Here is a 17,191-nt window from a genome sequence, read left to right as displayed (position 1 = left end):
GTTGGATATCTAATTAGGGAGACGAAATACGTCAACAAATCAAAAATCGGTCATAACAATTTCCTTGTAGACAGCAAACATGACAATTGACAATAGATTTTAGCGAAAATATGTAATACAGAGCAGAAAACGCCAATAAAAAAACAGCTAAATCTGCAGCAAGAAAGAATTATAGCACATTTAAATGGGTGATATATGGATTCTGAAGTAGTTTTAAGGGTGAATTTCTTACTAGACGACTATTAGATGGATCCAGCTGTAATCACTGAACATCAGCAGACGATGTTAGTCTAAGCAAAGCAGTAAGTTTTAGCAATGATAATCCATTATCTTTGATTTTAGTAAGAAAAATATAAGGCCGTCAAGAAAGAAGACCTAAATTTTCCAGACAGTATTTTAAAGGCCTTTAAACGGATAAACACTGACAGGGCATAAAATAAGCGTGGATCTGACACACTTTGTGGAGTTGTAAATTAAAATTGTGGAACTGTAATTGTAGAAAGTGCGGATTTGTAAATAATGCATGTTCTTAAAAGTGCAGCATAAAATACCATTTGAAACGCCTAAGAAAGAAATGGGAACATTTTTTCAATTCGAAGTAAAGCCCAATCCAAGCTTTATGTATTGCACTCATTTTTTATAAGAAAATTGCGATAAGAAATAAGCAATGGACAATAAAAATGAATTAAGAAACTTCAGAACTCAAAGCTTCAGTATATGCGGAGAGAAATCAATTGCTCTTTCTGATATTGTTGCGTGCTATTTTGAAGTAAGATGGACTGTGTATACAGCTTTGATTTCAAGACATCATCTCAATTTAGTTTGCTTTTATGGTTTGCTTCAAAAAAGACACTGAGCTTAAAGACCAAGACCGAGATTATGATCTCCTGCCCGTAATGTATTTTGGGGTCTGTGATATCTTTCAATAGATTTCAGAAAATGTTATAAAGCAATTCAACTAAGGTGTTTTAAATTGGAGAAGCATTGGAAAGATTCCTCTCAAGGCTACAGCAACTGAACGATGATAAGCCTCTCGGTGGTAGCTGGGAGGAACATTCAGTCTCCCACTTGGTCCTCCCCAACTTTTTTGCAATAATAGATTAGAAAATGTTTTGAAAATTTATGCTAACGAACGCATTAGTAGCAGTTCTGCTGGGAACACGTTTTTGTTCTTTTTGATGGTGCTTTATCTTGTGTGATCAAAGATAAATTTGTATTTTTTCTAACTCGGTTTTGTATTTTTATGTTAATTGAAATATTCTCTAAATTGTAATTGTTTATGAATAAGGACAGATAGAAGCGAATATTTTCTGAAAGGAGTGTTTTCCGGTGTTTCTAAGGGCGTGGCCGTAAAAAAATTTAGGGGCAAGCCTTCTACGAGCTCGGCCTTCTAGTCCCGTTCCAGCCCCTCCATTATGGGCTGGTGCCAGTGTGACCTGATCTAGCGTAATATTAGCATAATATTGGGCAAAAATCGTCATTTCGCATAAAATCTAGCATAATTTGGAATCTAGCATAACTCTGGCATAATTCTGATATTATTTAAAAGAATCATTGTTTCCATTGATCCATTGTCTATCGTTACCAAATGGAAGCACTTTAAACCAGCATCTGTGGTTTCATTTAGAGGTAAATTGTGACTTTCCACCTTCAGGATTTTGTCAGTTTTGTATGGTTGGCAGCCACATATTTTGTGGTTGGCAGCCAAATGCAGCCAGCTAAACGCAGTATACAAAAAAGCTAATTTTTTGCTAATTATTGGGAGTGATACCGTAATCAAAATTTGCTCTGTAGGTTACAAAAGTTTTCACTTGCTTATATTAAAAACTGTCTGTTATATTTTTCTTTGTTTCAACATTCATCATTTGCAATTTTGAAATTTTTTTAAAAAGTTTTGAATATTATCTGTTCAAAAAGTTTTTGCTTCTTCGGCCAAATCAATTTGTGGCGGCCAAGGGGTTTTGAGAAACTGCCAAAATGGAGAAATTTGGCCATCAAACCATGAATCTAAATTGCCTTTTTGTTTATGAAGAATGAGTACACTGGGTTGTCAAAAAGGCCAAATTGCAACTCTGGCCACTTTTGATATTCTGAGCATGCACTAACCTCTTTCTCGAGCAGGGTTGCCTTGCTTTGAAATCTAGCATAATTTTTGTAAATCTAGCACAATCGTATGACAAATTTGGCGTACTTCCAATTATGAGATCTGGTGCGTGGTTTCTGCATTACAAACAAGATGGGTGTAAAGGTCATGCTTCCAAGCTGGGGGAAAAGAGAAAAGAAGAAACAAGCACAATTGTACATTAGTGAGATAAGAGTTTATTTGCCATCTGTAACGAGGTTTACGTTTATAGTATCAAAACTTTTTGAAGAACAGATTTGATGGCAAAGAATTTGATGAGCTGAATGCAGTTAAGAACTTTTCATAAGTAGAAGAGACTTGAGAAAGCTTCACCCAGCTTTTGTCCCGGACAAAATATTTCATTCAATCATGCATTAAATTTTGAGAAATAAACGAACAAGATTGCAGAGATCTGACAATGGCTCAGATTCTCGCAGCAAACCCTAATCCTGTCGATGTAGAGAGACTGATTCCCACCTACAACAAGATAGAGGCAGGTGGGGAAGGCAGCAAAGCTCCAGGAAAACCTAACAAATAGATAAATATTGCAATGAATATGCTTGATCTTGCAAGTTTCGAGTTATGAGAATAGGAATGATCAAAAGGTTCGAGTTTAGTTTGTAAGAGAAAAATTCAGTTGTACAGTGCACAGCACAGCGTATATAAGCAATTATATGTGACACTGTGGTGCCTTAGTTTGTAACTAAATATTGAGCTTACTAGACTAACCATGTGCAATTGATATAGTCCTTAAGTGCGTGGTTATACGCTACAAGAAACTGTTATAATGGGATCCACCCGTACATATTCACTGCGCTGGTATTGAACCATGAGGTCCCGTACAAACATAACAAGCAAAAATCGTTATGCAGTTAAGACTGGATTCTCCAGAACGGGTGATTCGTGTTTTGTCCTGGCTAGTCCTGGCTCTTTCCCAGCATTTAGAAAATTCTGGGTCATAAGCCTGTCATAAATTCCATGGTAAATATAACTGCTTTTATAAATGGGCTTCTAAAATACTTTGACTATCAAGGCAATTAAAATGTAAGCAAATATTGTAATGTTGTAAAAACATATAAAGTCGTTTTTGACGACCCTTAAACAAGTTGCTTGTGATTATTTACCAATTTTTCACCGGCAAAATAAATAGCAGGCTCTAAAAGTAAACAACTGGTAGTTTTCAGCAGTATTTTGTCATCCAAATCGCAGGTTAACGGTGGATGTTGAGAAAAGCAACAAGACAAAATGTGTTTCAGCTGTTGCAGGTGCAAGACTTACTTAACAAATCAACAAAAAGCTGAATTGCAATCAGGAGTGCATTTATCACATTTATCAGGAGTGCGTCAATGCAGCTGCTGTATGCGATTCACCTTAATTGGATTGACAAAAGGCACGTAAAAGCGAAGATAAAATTGTGGAAACAGCAGCTGTGTTTTTTGGTTACTTGCAACTTAACAAGATTTATACTAGATTTAGAGATGCCACAGGCTAAACGTTGTAATGACACCGATAGAATTAGGCAAATATATTTCATTACGCCTCTTTCAATGGGTTTGGAAAAGTTGTTAATGCAATTATGTTACAAAAGAATGAGTTCTTTTGATGGACGGAGTTGCGTGGCAGATCAGTTTCAATGATTATTTTCGCATACTAAATAACAAAACTAGCTGCATACACATTAAACAAAGGGAGGCTACAAAAATAATTTTGATTGCAAATTCTGAAGACACAAAGGTAAAAATGATTGCGTTAATGAGTTATATATGATGGCTAGCAAAAATCTTCAGATGGCATTAACACTTCAAAGATGCCCTTAAAAATATCGAGATATCTCAAAATACGGTTTCCTTTTAATTGCTTTGCAAAAGCAAACATTTCACAACATATTACTGAAAGATTTTCGTCTGACACTCTTCAGAGTATAAAACTTCAGAATCATAGGCGTAAACTTAGGGGGGGCTCTGGGGCTTCAGCCCCTCCTGACGAAAACCTGGAAAATAAGGAAATGCTTAACCAATTTTTAGATTAGTTTGTTATATTATTGGTTTCACGCATAAGATTTGTTGCATTAGATAATTGCATTTATAGCAAAATAAAGTATGACCTTATTCTGACGTTTCTGATGAAATGCTATGAAGACTTTTAACATATTACGTAACAATACTGTGGAATAAGCTTTTGAGCAAACATAGAAACAATGAAAAAGGACTCTTGATTATTTGGAAGTTAATGAAAATAATACTTTAGCTGTACAATTATAAGTAAAAATATAATTTTCTAATGGTATAAACAAACATGGATAACTTGAAATCATCCTCATCAAAATTTGAATTTAATTTCATAAGAAAATATACGAATTATAATTGACTAGTTAAAAAATATAGCATCATGTTCTGAAATCAAAATTTTACGACTAGTAGCATAAGAGCGTTCATAAAAAATTAACATGTGACACATTACTAACAGAGTCAACTAAAAGACATAACACATCTCAATCCGATTTGACTACTGACAAAGGCACCTTAAAATCACGCCACTGAACCTCACCTACCATGCTCCATTACAAAACTCAAGCTATAAGAGGGTGGTATCGAGATTACGATGGCCACTTAACGAATTCCGTTTTACGTTCTGTCACATCCGAACAAATATGCTTTTTTCAAACAACAGCAAAACATAAGGCTTTTTATCGAAACATTAACACACGTTTGTAAAACGATCTATGAGCTGAATGAATCAAAAGGGCGTTGCCAACTAAAATAAGCTTCCATTAAGGGACATTTGCACACCTTCATATTGATTGGAACATCCAAACAAAGTGCAAATAATATTATCAGAAAATAAATTTTCTGCAAAGGGGAACCTATTATTATTACCCACGACGGGCAGTCTCTGATCCTACATGTTTTCAATATGACAGGATTTCACAAATTGCGAAGAAAATAAGTCTTATCTATGGTCAAAGTCTTTTAACAGAATCTAGATGTTGGCCTGCCATGCAAAACAATGATTCTCTACAATTATCTAGCAGTGCCGTTTAGCTATAAATTTAATTGTTAAAAAAACGAACAGAAATTCTAATTCGAACAGAAAATCATAAAAATGTACAAAATTTAATAAAAAATAGGATAAAAATGATCGTAATCTAAAACCTTATCATTACTATAAAGATGAAAACCTTCTGCTGTATGCCTGATATTAACCTTTAAAATGCCTGCTTTTTTCCTTCTTTACATAAACTGCTAGTTTTGCTGTTAGGATTTGGAGTTGGTCGTTGGGGCAGTGGTATAAAGACCTTCCACGTGAAATGCAATAAACTTAGACATTTGCTATTATCAAAAACTATAATCGAAAAAAATAAATAACACTCTATCTGTTCACACTATATCTCAATGTTAAGAACGGCTACATATCTTTTTACAAACAAAAAGTTTTTGAGTTTACTTCATTGAGCGAAATCTACAGCGACAACGTGTTTATGTACTGCGGGAAGGAATCTAGAACAAAATATTTACCATAAGGTATAAGCACCATAACGATGAAGAAAACTCACGTTTAAAAACACATTTAGTCTAACTTTGATTATCATCAGCAACGTTGGCAGGATCCTCTCTATAACTGCTTTTTCTATCAGGTTTAGTCATATATTCAGTTAGTTTTTGCTTTTCTGTTTCATTCAACGATGCTTCATTCATTGACTTTCGAAAATTCTCATTTGAAGCGCCCTCTTTGCAATCTGAGCGGTGTTTACGTTTCCGATGTATCTCCTCGCTAATGTTCTCTAGATTTCCTAAAACTTCAGAGTATTGCTCCTTTGCAAAGCAGATACCTTCCCCAATTTTCTCAACACGTTCCCTTTGTTGCTGGAAATCAATAATTCGATGATCAGATTGATACAAGCAATGCAGATCGGGAAGTTTATAGCATATCAACAGGAAAGTGATGTGTCGCAATCACAATAATTGATAGATGCCATCATATTTGATACTTTTGCAACATATTTGATACTTTTTAATATACACCAGCTACATGAAAAAGATGGCACATTCTGGCCAAAAAATTTCAAATTAGAAAAGAGTCCAGGAAACACCTCAAATAAACTTGCCTGTTCTCCAATTATGAAACTACGATGTGGGACATGGTGCATAACAAGCCCAGAAAATTCCGGGCGACAAAAAATATTCAGCAATTTTGATTCTGTCAGGACATAACTTGATCATTATTAAAAATACTGATATCATTTTTGCATGTAATTTTGAAACATGAGGATGTCAGGAAACGTTTTTCATAAGATTTGAGGTGTTACAAAAAATTGGCGTTGATAAATCTTTGCATTTGATCGTTGAAAATATAAAAATAGGCCGTGAAAATAGCTTTGAAACGTCGCAATTCCCAAACATTGGAATTTATTACAATTACAATAGCTTGGATTGGGCTTGGATTGGATCATCCTATATTGGCTGACTGCTTTTAACTTTCTGTAAAAGCAATTGAAGTGTGATGCTTTTGATTGAAAGCCAGCAGCAAAGCTACATTACGTAATTATTTGCAATCTTCTTCAGTCATAATCTCGCCATTGTGGAAAGCAGGTTTTATCCAGGATCTGCTTATCACCACGATTTGATCTGCACTTAGAAGAAAATAAAATTACGGCTGAAAAGTTAATACCTCTAATCTGTTGTATAATGTGTCTTTTAAATCGAAGTAGGATCTGGAAAATGAATAAACATTATAAATTTTTTTGAAAGTCTTGTGAGATAAGGAATCCTAGAACTCGAGCATCAGCTTTTTCATCTTAAATTTGTCAAAGTTTGCAAACCAAAAGCCTACGTGTTTGAAATTAGGCCATGATTGGTTAAAAATTGAATTCAAAAACCTTATTGACTCTCGGACAACAAAACAAGAGTGCCAGCAGAAAAGAAACAACAGCTCAGGGACTTGAAACCCAGTACAAAATTTTAGCGGTTAAACAATTCACTATCACCTGGTCCCACAACAAAGATGGATAAAACCAGTTTTATGCAACTTTAAAAGAGAAGTGTAAACATAGCTGCAATTCATGAAAATATATGTCTACTTTTGAAGAAAGAGCATCCTAGAAACTCACAAGTTTAAGTTTTTTTGGTTATATGTCAGCCAGTTTAACAAAAAGGTAATGAGCCTCTTAACAGTAAAATACAACGTTTGCACAAGGAACAGGTGTCTCATAGGGAGCAAATTCTTTGATCGGTACAAAAGTGATCAATTTCTTAGATAAAGGAAGATTAAGCCTTTTCCGTATAACTATATCGCTTCTGTATAGCAAAGACAAGGTCAATTTACAATAAGTAAAAGTTAGGCTGATTGAATGAAAAAATGGCGAAATCAATACCATGTGTATGTACAACACAATCGCATTTTATTGTCTAATGGTAATACCTGGATTTCTTAACAGCCTTTTCAGCTTTCTTCTTGCAATTTTCTTGCTGCTTTTTTAAATCTGTATATATCTTCAAACAGTCTACTTTTCTCTTCTCGTATTCGTTTCTTCTATTTACAGCCTTGGCAAACTATAATAAAATGAGCATAAAAAGTCAAGCAAAGTCCCTTATATGCATACTTTCTGCACTTCCAGTGCTAGAATGGAATATCGACAACTTTGCTACCGATTAATTAAACCCAAGTTTGAAAGGGATTTGACTATCTGTTAATGCCATCTGTAATTGTCTTTTTTACACAGTAAATCTCTCAAAGAACAACCTGTTTTCAAGATTTGGACTGGTCAATTGTTCTGTTGTACAGAAGGAAGCTTTTTGGTCAAAGGTTCTTACATTAGCTCTGTATTTAAAAGGTATATTTTGCTGACGAACAAAGCCCGTTGTGCAGAGAAACAGTTATTTCTCTTCGTGAATACATATGGTTTGGTGTCAATGTCTTTTAAACGAAAAAGATTTTGTTTTCTCAGACTACAAAGGCTCTTACACACACGGTTCCTAATAAAAGAAGAAATTATGTCGTTTTTAAATTTATATACATGTTTTTCTTTGCGGGAATTCGCCGCTCTTCATAACCGTCAGAAAATTTCCAATCTCGGAAATGACGCAAGAATATAACAATTATAATTCAAAATTAACACTAAATGAAAAGAAAGAGTCAGAAATAAACACTGTAAGAATTTTCAGCAGTGATACAGGAATGGACTTCGGTAAGCAATAACCACTTTGAGAGGGAATATGGTACAACTTAAATAAAGTCAAATGATGGAAAGAGATAAGGTAATCTGACAATAGGAAACGGTATTACTCAATAACGTTTACAAAGAGATAAGGAAAACAGTTCTACCAGCGCAAAATCAAGATGAAGAAGAATGTATGGTCTTGTCGCATATGCTGAAGTGTCGGAAATAATACTGAAAGGTTCTTTAGATGGTAGGGGCAATAGAAGTTGAAAAAGGCCTAAACTGCCTTGAGTTTTTGTATTTATGTATCTTCGGTTGTTTATCCCCTATTTTATATGATGAAAACACCACATGTGGTTAAGCAAAACCATAATCTCATATCAAGATGAAAATGATGGATGTTTAGGAAAATACAGAAAGAGACGCCAACAACTTCAATATGTAATGCCTCCAGGGGTGTAGGTGTTGCACCGATAAAGCCAAAAAGTCAGAGTGACAAACCATTGCTTAAATTTGAAACAGAAGCAAGCCGCAAACAGGAAGCGCTTGGCAGCCATTTAACAAGCAGGATTTATTGGTATGTCGGAACAATATTGCTAGATGCAATTATGCAAGTGAAGATACAAGATTGTACGATGGAGATGTAAAAGCTTTCGCGACAAGCAGTCTTAGCAAGCTACCGAGCATTTTCTTCAAGAGGAAGAGAAAAATATTTAAATATGTTTATTCGAGAAATTAACAACAGTTGGGCAAAACCGATAACTTAGTAATAAAGATTATAATAAGTGTTTAGACAAAGATTATTGCACCTCTAAGAATTAGAAAATAAATCGTTATTCGTTATCCAATAGACCATTACACAGATTATGGCTACATAATTTCAGTAAATACAGCTGTCCTCGTAGATTTTGAAAGACTGCGCTATCTCTTAAAATCTTTTAATTAAAAAGGTCTGCCAATGAAGTAAAAATAAATCTTAACCAAAAGATCAGGGAATTAAGTAAAAAATATTCTATACAATCCTCACAACCTCAATATTTGCTTGATTAATTTCTTCCTGGACTAATGGATCGATAGCTTTGCTTTCAGAAGACAAAGCAACTTTTTCGATTTCACGGACTCGACTTTTGGCTTCTGAAACACATCTCTCCATATCTTCACACCAGTTTTGAGCCTCGCGTAGTTCATCTTCAGCCTACAAAAGAAAACAACCTTTCGTATGCAAAAATGAAACTTTTGATATTGCTCTATTTCTTTCTCTTCTATGCAGCTTTATTTTACAGCAGATATAACTCAGTCGGTGACCTATTGTTTTTGCTGCTTGCACTATTCACACAAGATAACTAATATATCAAATATGAAATAATATTGTTTTTAAATCTATGAAGCTAAAAATAATATATGTGCCAGTATAATTACCTTTCATCTTAAACAGGATTTATAAACACATGGTGGATAAACACAACCCCAAGCTCTACGACGATTCCTATGTCAGAAATCATCACCATTAGGAACCGTCTTCTATCATGACACACCACTTACACGTATCCTCAGACACCCCTCTCATGTCGCCCAATTCTATAACACCCATTCCACTCCTTAATATTATCCCTCGAGTTCTTTTATGTCTTCCTCAGTCTCGCTACTCCTCTACAATATCCCCTTTCTCTGTCTAACTTATTCATTATCCGTCTATAACACCACATCTCAAGAGCATGAAGATTTTCAATAAACGCTATATTGTAAGTCCAAATAGCAGCCTTAAAATCAAGTTGAGGTTGTTTTAAGCCAAAAAACTCTCTGAACTATCAGAAGTTACTTTTGCATTTCAAATGCTTCCACTTACTTCTTCGTTCATTTTCCATCCTAAGTAATCCAGCTTTTCAGTTGTCTAAATTATGTTATATGTTCTAGTTTTTTGTTACCTACATTATAATGTTTTATATTTAACTTATACACATATATTACATATTTAATTCTTTCTCGGTCGACAATTTACCCTTTTCTATTGGTTAATGCTTCTTCTATTAGGTATTCACTTTATACAAATTGCACAGAACAGGGGAATATTTTACAGCCTTGCCTCTTTTAATTCCAATATCTACAGAATCTCATTTGTAGTTCTTAACATAGCCATCTGTTTAAGAGACAATTCTTCTAATCTTTATGATGTCATATCCTACTCTGCCAAATGCCTTGGTGTAACTGACAAAACAAAGATAAATTTATTTATAGCTTATAAAGAAATTTATTTTATGATGTCGTACCCTACAAAGCTATTTTAATTAAAAATTTTGCAATAGTTTATGTTGTTCATATCCTTTTAAGCCAAGTTAATTTTCACTATTTCCAATTTAAAATAATGATGGAACCTATTTTCCATAATTGTTAGAAGAATTTTCACTGCACAAGAAAGGAGGATAATTGTTCTGTATTTGTCACAAAGTAGCTCTTAGCTATAAGACAAATATACCCTGCATGATATTCTCTATTCAGGTCAGAAAAATGCTCAAGATCTTATTCACAATTTCAGGTCAGAAATCCAAAATTTTGCAATGTCCAAAACCCAAAAAAAAAATATTTTATTCTTCAGACAGATTGCTATTCATTAGGGATGCCTATTTGTGTTTTTTTCCTCCAAAATAGATACTTAAAACACTCCTTCACATAATATGCTTAACTATAATTTTTCAACGTTTTTTCAGTGTGCTTCAGAGAGAACCCAAATATATTAAATTCTATTAATTTCTTGTATCCCATAAAGGTGTTAATAATACTCAGACAGGTTCCAATATTGTATGGATTGTTGGATCATAGTGCAGGGTTACCTGATGTCTGACATCCCATCCACTGGTCCTAGGATTACCCTTAAGTGTTTTGAAGGGCCAACGACCCTCCTTTTAAGGAGCTCTTTTAATCTAATCTGTTGACTCCAGAAGCCACAGTACTCAACAGCTTTTTTCATAAGTACTTACCAAGTCAGCCTTTGATCATAGTAAACAACACTGACTTAGTGGACCCCAACGCAGGTGGTATAAGCCAGGCTAACTGAAACTGCAAGCTAATGAAGGGAAGGGTTAATTTTCCATTGTTATCCTGTTCAGAACATGGCACTGCTCACAATATCATTATGACAAGAATACATTGGCAACTAAACAACATAAGACTGGGATGATTTGATGTCCAAAACTTAATATTTTAAAAGAGCCTCAAATTTATAATATGCGATCAAAAGGAAAATGCAGCCTAACATGGTACGGCTATTAAAGTGAGAGGCAAGTCCTGCAATATGAGAGTTAAAAATATGATACAATGAATCACCTTAAGAATATTTTCTTGCAGCTCAAAGTAAACTCTTGCTTTTCTAAGATTGGAGTCACCAACTTTTTTTGCACTGACACTCAAAAGGTCTAAGGCTTCGGTCACCATTCTTTGCATCAAAGCTTTTGCTTCCTAGAAATTTAATTCAAGTGACAAGATAATTGGCTAAAAACCACACAATTTCTACAAAAAACATTGACATTTGCTGAGCCTCAATTTTTTAAAAACTTATGATTCTGAGCCTTATTATTCTTAAAAAAAATTTAAAAAGAATATTTCTGCAACGTCTTTCTTTGCCAATAAAAATTGTAGAAACTGGAACAAACTTTAACAAATACACCTGGTGAGTATTTCTCAGACTTTAAATTTATGCTTTTCTTGTCATGAAAGTCTTCTTTCAAAGCAAATCAGATAGATAAAAATCAAACTTTTGAATTTGACTAATATTCTCAATTAATTAATTTTAACAACTTAAGCCTCAATTTTTTTATAAAATTTATGATTCATTCTGACAGAATTAGTGGGTACTAATAATTATCAGGTTTTTCTACAATGCTTACATCATACTCTGTCTCCAAATGATTGATTCCATCTGTTGCAGCATTTAGTTTTTCAAGTTCAAACTGAGAAGAAATAAATATGTGTTTCAGTACTCAACTAATTTATGAATGAGAGGGAGTGGTATAAATTATTCAAACTTATGCATAAATACCTCAGAATTCAAATTCATACCTCACAATAATCAACTATAGTCAAAAATTTATTGTGTGAAAGTGAAACAAAGAATATTTTGTTAATCCTTTTGAAGAAGTTGCAACACCAGCAAGGTTTGTAGGTCTTGATAATGATAGCTAGATTTTATAAAGTGCCCAATATTATACAATACTCTGTGGTGCATACAATAAGTAAGAGTAATAAAAGTAAGAAAAGTACAATAGATTAAAAAAACTTAATATTACAATCAATTGTCTAAAAATTACAGTATTTACAATAACAAGATATTTAAGAATTAAATGCTTGTTAAAACACAAGTTTTTACTGCCTTCTTGAAAACAGTAATGTTCTTAGATTGTCTGATGTGGAGAGACAAAGAGTTCCATGTATAAGGTGCAGCCAGGGGCGGCGCTTAGGGGTAATCAAGGTAATCGCTGATTACCCATTTTTTTCCAGAACTTGAAAAAATTATGCTTAAACCTAAACTGAAGTATTTTTATATTACGACCACAATGAATGTTATAAAGTCTTGATTGAACCTGTTGTGAATCGAAATCCATAAGGACAAGCTCGTCCAGGGGCTGTTTTACGGCGTGTTGACATTTAGATCTTCATTTGTTTTGGCTTTTGTTTCATGGCAGGCGATAATTATTTCTTAATCCTCTGACGCATGTTCTTTTTGTTCTATTGCTCAAACGACCGCCAGAACTACGAGAACCGCGAGGGCCGCGAAACTGCAAGGTAATCAGATCCCTGTTTGATGACCTTTTTGTTGTTTCTGTGACGTAGGTCTTATTGTGCTGATGGCTTTTGAACAAAGAGCGCCACGCAGCAACGTAATCATTCCGCAGTTTCATTACCTCGAGAGCAGTTCCCCATCCTTCATGATTAGTAGAGTGCTTACAAACGACTATCACTGGGGGTATTTTCACTACATTCTGAGCAAGAAAATCATGAACAGCGTTTGTAATTAAAAAAGGATGGTTAGCCATGCCCCAGAATAAAATAAAAAGGATGAACCAGTGAGTCTGTCTAAGTGTTTATTCATGGATATGTGGATGTAACAACAAAGAAGGAAGGAACATTTTTTATCGCTGGTCTCTTTGTGATGGGTGGTTTATCAACGGTGCGTTTAGAATTAAATAATTTATTTCAGGAATAATTGCCAAATAGGAAAGTTTTTTTTCATATTTTGATAAAAATTAAAGAGATTAAACAATTTAAAGAGGCTTGTAGTAAATTTAAAAAACTTTTCAAAAACTACTAATAAGTGTTCTCTTGGAAAATTATTGTCCAGAAAATGTGCAGAATCGTTTATCCTGGACAAATAAGTCTGCATGGAATCTTTACGTAGCGATTCCTGGTCATTCCTTTCAAGGTAAGCAAATCCACTTTTGATTACCTTGCCCTTTTTACGGCTCACGAAAATGGGCTTTTGGCCGATTTGAATAGGTCTGTTATTTCAGAATCGTTTACAGGCTCAAAACCTGTGGCATGAACTGTCAGCCGTTCACTGCAACTCCCAAACAGAACCTCAAGGCATTTGGTTGTTGTGTTGTGCGACGGAGTATTCTGTGGTTGTCAGCACAGAATGGGAACTCAGACATTATGTAAATAATCAAGATCGAACTTAAATAGGTTGGATGTTTAATGATGATTCTTTATTTAAATTTTAGATGAAAGCGCCTTTCGTACTAAGACGCTTTCGTGTTTTACTTCGACAGGGTACAAATGGCAGTCATCAAGCATCCCAAAACCAAATTCTACCCAACGGCACAGCTAGGTTATATCGATGTTGCTTGTGCATTAGATGAGGCAAGGCAAAGAGAGGTTGTTAGGCACAACAAAAATGCATCAAGATACGCATAAATGGTTCATAATTTGAAATTTACAATTGTTTTCGAAATTGCTAAAACAGTTGAACCATTAAGCATACGATTCTTCACTTTTCTTAGGGTTTTTGAAAAGGCGTGGTCCTGAAAATTTTTCTGGGGGCTCCACCCCCGGGCCCCCTGCTGGATTTGCTTGCTTTGCTCGCAAATTTTTGATTACCTACTTTGCGACGCTTCGCGCCGCCCCTGGGTGCAGCATATCCAATTGCTCTCTTGGCAAAAGTCTCTGTCCTAACTTTTGGAATTTCAAGAAGTGATAGCTCTGCTGATTGAAGCGCCCTGGGAGCTTTTTTACTGATCAGTAACTCCTATAAACAACCTGGCCCACTATTGATCATGCACTTAAATACCAGTAATGAAAGTTTGTACAAGATCCTATGCCTGATCGGTAACTAGTGTAACTCTTTCAACATTTCTGTGCCACTATCTCTCAAGCTCCTCTTTAAAACCAATCTAGCTGTAACATTTTGGAGTCTCTCCAATTTTTAATTGTGACATCATGTAGTCCAAATAACATCATGGCAGTAATTCTGAGGGAGGTGGCAAGACTAGAAAATTTTCAATGTCTAGCTATCTCTGAAACATTTAAATTGTTCAGCATGCAGTTGAAAATATCTTGAGATCAAGAAGTGTACACCCCCTGTGCATCTCTTCCATATTAATAAGAGAATTCTTCTTCTTCACAACTTCCAACCTCATCTACTTTCTTCCTTTGCCAGCAGTTGTGTGGCACAGTAATCTAACATTGTGTTGACAGACTTTTTGTGTCACACAAATATGTGAAAACTTGAACCTTGATTGGTGAGAATTGATAAATGATTTGCATCACAAAGAGCCCTGCATATTTGTCATGCTTGGAAATTATCTTGTTCATGGTCTAGAGGGTTTTTTAAATTATTACATTGTAGCATTGGGTTACGATCGACCAAGGTCGGTCCTGTGTAGATTGGGTAAAGAGAGCTAAATGAAGTAACGGTAAGGAGGAAAATTAAGGGTTACGTTAAAAGTGGTTGCCTGATTTCAAGACTGAAGATGAAAACTCAATTCTGAAAATCTGATGGTCTTCCGTGCGACCTGTGTGACACCCTGTATCCATCTTGAGCTGCACAAGAAACATATATAGAATAAATGCAAACCTATATCGCTTAAGACATTTTAGCATTTGACATCGAATGATCCAACAATAAAATTTTCAAGCCTTGCTAACTGTACTGGGCTAAAAGCTAATATCTGTGATAATATTATCAGACATTTCTTGTTAGTCTTAATAACATGATGAATATGGTGGAATCTATGCATTAATAAGTTCTGAAGAACCGCGAAGAAAGACTCGATTTGAATTAACTCAGTAACTCGTCGCCGCACCCTTACCTTAACATTTGGGTTAACTTCTGAGTTTGACCTCAGTTTTTCTTGGCTATCGATATGATCGACTGCAGTTGCCATTGATGGCAAAAAATCCGGGATGAAGTTGGTTGATTAAAGCAACAAATTACCACAATACGATCGAACCGAGAAGTAAATAATATTTTGGAGGGAATTTGCCCTAACTGCGTGTTGAATTGAATGGTACAGCCTCAGTCAGACACAAATCTCCCTATCGCTTTCTTGCACCAATCCCCACCCCCACCTCAACCAGTTATATTTATAGTTTATAGTATATACCTATATATTTGTCGCTCCCCTTTGAATAGGGAAATCAAAGTTCAATATGAGCACAAGATATCATAAGCCTAATCATAAAGGCGTAGAAACATGGGGCTTGAGGGGGCTGTAGCCCCCAGTTATCACTATCAGACAAAATTAATCACACTGCAGGCTCCATTTGGATATTTCTATGTATTTCAATGAAGCAATAACATTCGGGCAAGCCCCCCCCCCCTAAATTAAGCATCCGTTAAATATTGATTTGATATGCATATGATTTTATTTATTTACTTTTAATCTATATTTGCATAGCATTGTTAACGTTTTCCAGTAAATAATGATTTGTAATAGCCATTTCATTAAGAGTCATAATTTAACAGGGCCCTCTTTGCTTACGGCCCCAAGGGCAATTGTCCCTCTTGCTCTCCCCTCTCGGTGGGCCTGAAGGTTCATGATTTACACTGGCGTGACCAAGGTTGTGAGGTTGGGGGCAAAGTCGAGTGGGTGTTTCTAGAATGTGGGATCCGAACAATTTATGAGACCACGCCCATCATAATGCTTGAAATTTTGACCGCCAAGAGTTTGGGCGTGCCAATAGTTGGTTAACCAAACAAAACAACAGTTATCAATTATAGTTTTTGACTGTGGCTGGTCCTATTCATTACACAACTGGGATTTTGCTCCTTGGTTGTCCTGATAAAAAGAGGATCAATAATTATGATATTACCGTAGACTTTCAAGAATTAGCTGGACTGTTTTGACGTTAGAATGAAGGTAAATTTAATAAGCCAAGAGTTGAAAGTTTAGAAGACGACTAATAAAAACTCAATGCAGCCGAAATCAATTAATGAAAAGTAAATTTAAATGAAAATATATAGAGAATTCGTTTTATTTTTTACATCATGCTAAAGTGCCTATGAAATGAAATTTCACATATTATAGTTTTATTGATAGAAATTGAAACTTTTACATGCTGTTGCAATATAAAACGAAAATTCACTTGAAAATTTGCACGGGAAAGTTTGTTTTGGGGTGTTTAAAAACAATCGGTGCAAGTGACAAGCAAGAGAATCAATGATGTCACAAGGTTTGCAGTTGGTTCAGTCTTCACAACAAACACACTTACCACTTAGTCAGGACTGTTAGTCAAACAATAGTGCAAATTGGGATACCAGCATGAAATTTTGCAAAAAGGGGTAGCTTGATACGCTGGAAAAGATAGGATATAGAACCCAACTTAAAAAGCCCCTAACCGCGTAATTACAATATCTCTTTTGAAATTAGGTACAATAGCACGAAACTTTACAACAGGGAGCAGTTTGATACGGTACAAAATAT

General features: G+C 35.0%; 1 protein-coding gene across 1 annotated transcript; it reads right to left on the bottom strand.

Annotated features, from left to right (window-relative positions):
- Nucleotides 1-4,351: 4,351 nt before the first annotated feature.
- On the bottom strand, nucleotides 4,352-15,767 carry LOC135682149 (SH3 domain-binding protein 5 homolog). Its single transcript, XM_065196905.2, has 7 exons — nucleotides 15,578-15,767; nucleotides 12,161-12,223; nucleotides 11,601-11,732; nucleotides 9,310-9,474; nucleotides 7,541-7,671; nucleotides 6,791-6,833; nucleotides 4,352-5,985 (listed from the first exon to the last, which is right to left on the bottom strand). The coding sequence occupies exons 1-7, from the start codon at nucleotides 15,650-15,652 to the stop codon at nucleotides 5,695-5,697; spliced, it is 900 nt and encodes a 299-aa protein (XP_065052977.2). The 5' UTR covers nucleotides 15,653-15,767; the 3' UTR covers nucleotides 4,352-5,694.
- Between the last annotated feature and the right edge of the window lie 1,424 nt (nucleotides 15,768-17,191).

Source organism: Rhopilema esculentum, chromosome 16 (assembly GCF_057945365.1).
Source record: "Rhopilema esculentum isolate cy_ngs chromosome 16, ASM5794536v1, whole genome shotgun sequence".
Lineage (NCBI taxonomy): Eukaryota > Metazoa > Cnidaria > Scyphozoa > Rhizostomeae > Rhizostomatidae > Rhopilema > Rhopilema esculentum.
Note: the sequence above shows the minus strand (reverse complement) of the source record. Positions and strands in the feature narration are given on the sequence as shown.